General features: G+C 38.6%; 1 protein-coding gene across 1 annotated transcript; it reads right to left on the reverse strand.

Annotated features, from left to right (window-relative positions):
* Positions 1–115: 115 nt before the first annotated feature.
* On the reverse strand, positions 116–2,331 carry LOC107892351 (galactose mutarotase). Its single transcript, XM_016817418.2, has 5 exons — positions 1,910–2,331; positions 1,770–1,819; positions 1,251–1,374; positions 1,062–1,169; positions 116–990 (listed from the first exon to the last, which is right to left on the reverse strand). Exons 1-5 carry the CDS (start codon positions 2,142–2,144, stop codon positions 341–343), a joined length of 1,167 nt encoding a protein of 388 aa, XP_016672907.1. The 5' UTR covers positions 2,145–2,331; the 3' UTR covers positions 116–340.
* Between the last annotated feature and the right edge of the window lie 4,988 nt (positions 2,332–7,319).

Below are 7,319 nucleotides of genomic sequence, written 5' to 3' on the forward strand. Positions count from 1 at the left end.
AAAATGGCATTAAGGGACAACGAGATAAAGATTTTTAGCGGAAACCAGTCCCAAATAAAGAAAAAAAAAATGATTATATAGCAATCAGTAAGCTAAATGACAAGAAGTCCGTAGATGAAACAAAAAAAAGTACTACTAGTATTTAATTGATTGATGAAAGAATAAATCATCAAATCACAAAAATGAAAGAATTACTATAACAATTACAATGAATTTCCGTAGGGGGAACTGTGACTCGGAAATAAAATCAAAACTGTTACAACATGAAAGAAGAAGACGCGGAAAAGTTGGTAAAATCAAATCTCATAGTTTCATTGTTAGGAAAGAAGGAAAGTGCTGGTTATGCCTTATCTGATTTTTTGTCAGATGATGCAATGGTGAACTTGTAATGGATTTTATGCTTGTAAGGCTTCTCAGGGGTAATAATTTGGGAAGGGAAATTGGGGTGATTCACTGCATCCGGAAACCCTTGAGTCTGCAAACACAGTCCCGCATGAGGTTTATATATAACCCCACCTTTTCCCTTCACATTATTGATCTGGCTTCCGGAGTTGAACTGCACGCCCGGTTGATTGGTATGCAGTTTCATAACTCTCCCCGACTTCTCATCCTTTACTACTGCTGTTTTCTTCATCTTGATGTGGTCGTTAGGACCGTCTATGACGTAGTTTATGTCGTAACCTTTCTGGAGTTCCTTGATTCCGCTCCCGATGGGTCTCAACTCGAGGAAATCGTATGCAGTGCCTTGTACAGGTTGAAGGGCGCCTGTGGGGATGAGTTCTTCATTGGCGGGGGTGTATTGGGGGCCGTAAATCCGAAGTTTATGGGACAAGATATCGCCACTGTCATGGTTACCAAGGTTCCAATAGATATGCGTCGCTAGATTCACAGGGGTAGGCTTGTCTAAAGTCTTGGCTTTCAACTGCACTCTCAACCGGTTATCGGAACGAAGCAGGTACCGGACGGTGACTTTGATTTCGCCGGGAAATCCTATTACCAGAAATCAAATATATTAGTGGATGATCATATTTGGAATGAAGATGCTTGGTATATTTGCTAACCTTCGTCACCATCCTTGCTACGATAACCAAAGACTATGGTGGGATCTTCAGCATCTTTCTTAATCTTCTTCACTTCCCAGATAACATCAGAGAATCCTTTAGGGCCACCTAATGTTTTCCATTGATTGCAACACGAAGTATCAGAAGAGCAAGGAATTTTAGAAAGCTAAAAGATTTATTCAACTCTACCATTAAGTGTGTTTTTCCCATCATTAGCCGGTAGTGTAAATTGAGCTCCATTTAATGGTAATTTTGCGCCTGAGATTCGATTTGCGACCCGCCCCAGAACTGAACCAAAGTAATTAGCATCGCTCTGCAAATACAGAGGAGAGTTTTGGATTTAGAAAAGAAAATTACGATTCTTACAAGCCTGCAGGTCACTACTATTCAATGCATAATCTAGCCAATGTATTAAAAGAAAATGGCTTCACGTAACTGTCATTTATAATATTTAAAGAATCAAAGCTGATAAAAAACCAAAACCCAGGTCTTGATTTGGATTAGATTCTTCAAACATATTATTATTATCATATAGGACAATAATCTATCAGTAACATTTTTTCCTTTAATGTATCGGACAGAGAAAGAGACTTAGAAAAACTCAGTGATTCCCCATGTCTCCATTGACAAAAAACAAAGCAAAATCAAGACAGAATCATGGAAATAAAAAAATGCAAAACTCTGGAGAAACGCGAAACAAAAACTCACCATATACTCTTTCACATCATCATATCCAAGAACAATATCACCTGGTTTCCCTGAAAAATAGCAGAAAGACCAAAAATATGAAAGAAGAAGTCAACCCAAAGACAAGGAAATCGAAACCAAACCAGACAGAAGGAACCAACCATCTTTGTCCGGAAGAATAATCGAGATAACGGATGCACCCCAGTTGGTGAACTTAACAGACATGTTCCCATTCTTCAGCTCATATATTCCGACTTCATGCTTTGACTTGCTATCTTTTGATTTTTCGTCTTTTGATTTGTCATCTTTTGATTTGTCATCTTTTGATTTTTCGCCATTGACGAAAGCAAAAGAAACCACAAGCAGCAAAAATAACAAGAAAGAAAGCTTATTCATGTTCTCAGATAAATAAAGGATGGTGATTCACCGATGATTTGCTCAGGAATTTATAGGAATATAAAAGAGAGAACACCGGCACATGATGTCCTTGAAACCAAAAATAGGAAACGGAAGAGTGGGTGACATATACTTAGATGTCGTTCTCAAATTCTTTCGCTGTTTTTAGATGAGGCTTTGTGGTTTCCTAGATTTTGACTCGGAAGCCATCTTTAATTTAATGGCTTAATACCTCTGTTGACCCTTATACTATAGTTAGATTATCACTTTAGTATCCATACTATTAATAACTTCTATACAGCCCACTAGCCCAGCCCGATTTTCAGTTAAAAATAAATTAAATCAACCAATGACACATTCTCATGACTAAATGACCAGAAAATGCCCATTTCCAAAAAAAATTACGGAAATGGGCCATTTTGTTAAAAATTACTGGAAAGGGTCGATTTTCCTAAAACGTGCTGAGCTGGCATCGTTTTCAAGGGAAAAACAAAAAAGTGCACTGACTTGGTGTGCTTTAGTAAAGCACTTCCATGTAGGTATGCTTTTTCCCATGTTATCCTAGGGCCAATTAGGGTTTAGGTTTTTTTTAATTTTAAGTGTTTAGGTTTAGGGTTATATTTAATTTTTAGGGTTTAGAGGTTCTGAAAAAAATAATTTGTACAGGATGGGTTCTGAAAAAATAATTTTGAGGGGAAGGGTTTTGAAGAAATAATTTTGACGAGATGAGTTGAGTTTTGTAGAGGAAAAAACACTTTAAGTAGGATGCAGAATCAACAAAAGTATTGAAAACGTTTCCAGGTGGACGTCTTTTTCAGTGCTGGAAGTGTTTTCAGTACTGCTGCTTTTGAGAAAATAAATTTGAGGAGATGGTTCTGAAAAAAATCTCAAGCTAAGGTTTGTGAAAATGCCCTAAACAGTGGCGTTGAGGTTTGTAGAGAAAAAACGCTCCATGTAGGATGCACTATCGGCAAAAGTACTGAAAACATTTCCAGCTAAACGCCTTTTTTAGTACTGCTTCTGATAGTGCGTCCTGCTTGGAGCGTTTTTCTTCTACAAATTTCAACCCCTACTCTCAGGGGCATTTTACAGAAAGGAGTGGGATGCTATCCCTTAGGCTATAAATGACCTATACTTCAGCCTCTGGTGGCATAAGTTGGAGCAATACAAATTGAAGAAGTTCAAAAGAATAGAAGTTGGGGTTGAAGGTATAAGTTGATTTTTCGTGTTAATATTTATATGAAGCATTATATTTATTGCATAATGTTTTGATTTTTCGTATTTCAAATTTCTCTCGACAGGTAAATTGGTTGAAAATGAATGGAAAAATTCGTGACACCGAGAACGACATGATTTTTTTTATCAGAGAATATAGCACAACTGTCTTTTAACTAGAACATAGAGTTGACAGAACTTTGTAAAAGAGTTAGGTGAAAATTCTTTGGATCTGTGGCATTGAGGGTTTCGTCTATTAAGTATCAATTTTGTGTTTCGATCGGTCCCATGAGATATGACTCATTTGATATCAAAGGTGCTTAGGGCTTGGAGGCGATGGTATAGACGCACTTCAAAAGTGGATTACCGTTTCTTGAGATATATATGGAATTTTCAAGACCAAATGAAAGACTTGCGACTTCAACATCTTTCCCTATTTGAGAGGCAAGAATGGTTGAAAATTTCGATAATACAACCACTTTGTTAGAAAGTTCCCATTATGATATCCCGAAATCATCAATGGGAATACACTCATCCGTCTCAGCCTTAGATTTTAATCGTGGGAGGCAAAACACCGAACCATCGGGTTTTGGTGGTAGAACAAAATGCATGACCCTTGCACGACACTTAGTTAGTAGATAGGACATGCATCTCGATGGGTCAGTGTTCAACGCTAGGAATACTTACTGGAGAATGGCATCATCTTCCAGTGGTTGGCAATCGACATGTGATTTTGGACATTTTGAAACATACATGAGAAAGGATGATGTACTTCCTACGACGCCCACAGGTGAGGGGACCTCTAACATGATAGATGTTGGAGGATCGGAGAACAAAGATGGCAATGAATCCGATGTGGATCCACCCTAAGAGCCTAGTGTCGACTGTTTAGAAGTATCATTATTTTCTAAACCTTAAGACGGTGAGGGGGTGAAAATGAAGAAGAAAAATATCCATGATTCACGGAGCACTCACCACTAGCCCACATGCATAACGTCAATCTTTCGGTAGAGGATGCGTTGAAGTTTGCAGAACTACCACACAAGAGGCCTGGCCACAGAAGTGTATCGTTGGATTTGAACGATTTGGAAGTGGGCATGGACTTTTCCAGTAAAGATGGTTTTCTCGCAGCATTGAAACGATACAACATGAAGAATGGGGTTAACTTTCACGTGGTTAAATCCAAATCTAAGAAGTTCGAGGGAAAGTGTGTAATGCGAGATGACACCTGTTCATAGAAAAGCATGGCTTTTGTTAAGAAGAAGATGGGGTTATGGATGATAAAAAAGTTTAGTCTGCATACATATGTTGCATCTGGTACATTATCACTGGGTTATTAGGGTTTAATTTAGAGTTTAGGATTATTTCAAATTAATTTTACGTACTCGTTGGCTTGCATATATTTTACGGGTCATCCGAAGTTGGATTCAGATATGATCGCAGGCTTAATACTATCGATGGTGAAAGTAGATTTGAAGACTGCTGTGTTGGTTTTAACTGTCAATATTCATAGTCAATTCAACTACATGTCTTCGTACCGCAAGGCATGGATAGAGAAGCAGAATGCCTTAGAGAAGATGCACAGTGGGTGGGATGTGTCATACAATAAGGTATGGCAGTGGTGTCAGGTGTTGAAGAGGTACGTACTAGTTTGCAAATAGATCTTGAAACAGGTCCCGCGTACTACAATGATAGCTTGCTCTGTGGGTGTCAAATGTTCAAGTGTTTGTTTTGAACCTTCAAGTGTTGGGATGCATTCTAGTACTACAAGTCATTGGTACAAATAGATGATACCTTCATGTATGATAGATATACTCATTGACTGTTGTTGGCTGTGGCATAGGATGGTAATCGGAGGATCATTCCAATTGCGTTTACAATAGCACAGGGGGAGAAAGCAGACAATTAGGATTTCTTTCTGTCTAGGTTGATGAGGCATGTCTGCCCCAACCTAATATATGAGTCATCTCACATTTGGAAATTGGAATCTTGTACGAAATTGAATGATAGGGAAGCCTCTGGGATCGCACACACCATCGGTACTGTCTAAGGCACATTGCATCCAACTACTATCAGGAATATCGGTCTACTGTTGACCGACGGCAAGTGACCAACATGGATATCGAATTACCATCAATATTATTTGGTTTGTAGTATTCCATTTGTATTTTATATTTTTTGGTATGTAATCGTCTCTATGCAGTTATATTGATAGGGTACGAGGTCATGAAGAATCATTTTCATGAGATGTTGACAATATTGCAGTCAACTAATTGGTAGGGGCATCATAACTCGAAAACATACCATTTGAATTGTGGATTCAAGCATATGATGGCAAACTACAATATGGCCAGATGAACTCGAACCTGGCGAAATGCATCAGTTTTGTTTCAAAAAGAACGCATCATTTGTCGATAACCTTGGTTATGAAAGAGACATACTTCTGTTGGGTGGAAATGTTCCCAAAGCGAGTGGCGAGTTATGCCGGAAAATTATAGGAAGGCCATGTATGGTGCCCAATGGTAGTGGAAGGAATTAATAATGGTAAGGCATAAGCCAACTGCATGCACGCAGATTGTCACTTGCGGGACGTCCTACAGTTTCGAGTGACGGAGTTCGATAGACTGGATCAAGGTAGTACTAGAGGAATATATCAGGTACACCTGAGAAATAGGACTTGTAATTGCGAGAAATTTGATGCACTTCATTTTCCATGCGTTCATGCAATTGCAGGTTGTTTAATTCTCCGTTTGGATCCCATAGGTTTGTTGACAAAGTGTACAAATTAGAAAACTTGTACAATGTGTAGAGACACGTATTCCCACCGGTCTTAGATAAACGTAAGTGGCCACCTATATCACTTGATCCATTTAAGTTGTTACATGATAGAGAATTTCGTCGTAAACTAAAAGGTCGATCATGCTTGACTCAAATACGTGACAACATGGATATTCAAGAGTGCTTAAACCAACAGAGATTATGCGGGTCGTGTAGAAACCCGCGTCATACAATGTTGTCTTGTCTACATCAAAATTAAACATTATAATATATGTCTTCATGGGAATTGTTAGCCATTTTTAATCCAAACTAAATTTGATATTTCTTCATGTGAAATTTCAACATAAACATTTGATATTTCTTTTCAAATGAAATCTTATTATTATACTATGTGAAAATAATCAAAGTAAATTTCCATTTTGATTAGGATTTAATGGTGCAAAAATCAGACCATGTACAAAAAAGATTCAAAAGGACTTCTATTTTCTTAAATGATACAATATACAATTCATTAGTGCATATGCTAGTCAAGATATATGCCATATCGGCGTGGTCAACAGTTATGCGCTGGATTCCTTCTAGGTTCAGCTTCCGGGTGGAGTTGTAGTTTTTAGGATTTGCCTTTGGTCGATATAGATCATTGCACTCATGCATACCCCAGTCTATAAATAGGTGGTTGGGAAGATGACCCACCTTGATAGAAAAAAGATCTTGGAGGTGTTTGCGTCACCCACGGCGAATGAATGTAATTATGTTGAGTCCCATAAGCCGATGGGATAGCAAGTGGACTCTCCATTAGTGCCTCATTCATAGATGGCATATACATCATTTTAGGCATCACCGTCATCAGGAAATGAGATGGCCCGAACGTGTATCACATTGAGGATGGATAACCAATAGTTCAACCTGACATAGGACTAGGAGCAGAAAAATGTGGTACAATATTTTATGCTTTTGTGAAAAAAAATGTTAGGATATGGACCAAAATAAGGTGATACATACTGAAGGAAGTGTGGTGATGGCGACGGTGCTGAGGACATTGGGTTCGGTTCTTGAGTGGACGCTGATGATAGGCCCGCGTCGCCGCCCTTTGGATTTAAAGGGGCCCATCATGGCCTACTTGTATGAGGACACCAACACCTTGCCTCTTCCCCTAACAAATAAAGCTTGCCATGGATCCTA

This window comes from Gossypium hirsutum, chromosome D09 (genome assembly GCF_007990345.1).
Source record: "Gossypium hirsutum isolate 1008001.06 chromosome D09, Gossypium_hirsutum_v2.1, whole genome shotgun sequence".
In the NCBI taxonomy this organism is placed as follows: Eukaryota; Viridiplantae; Streptophyta; class Magnoliopsida; order Malvales; family Malvaceae; genus Gossypium; species Gossypium hirsutum.

Bases quoted from the DNA above. Each gene is read 5' to 3' on its own strand.
- LOC107892351 (XM_016817418.2), bottom strand. From the start codon at position 2,144: ATGAATAAGCTTTCTTTCTTGTTATTTTTGCTGCTTGTGGTTTCTTTT. The intron at 1,170-1,250 runs GTAGAGTTGAAT...GGAAAACATTAG, and splicing joins TGGGAAAAACACACTTAATG to GTGGCCCTAAAGGATTCTCT. The intron at 991-1,061 runs GTTAGCAAATAT...TTCTGGTAATAG, and splicing joins TAGCAAGGATGGTGACGAAG to GATTTCCCGGCGAAATCAAA.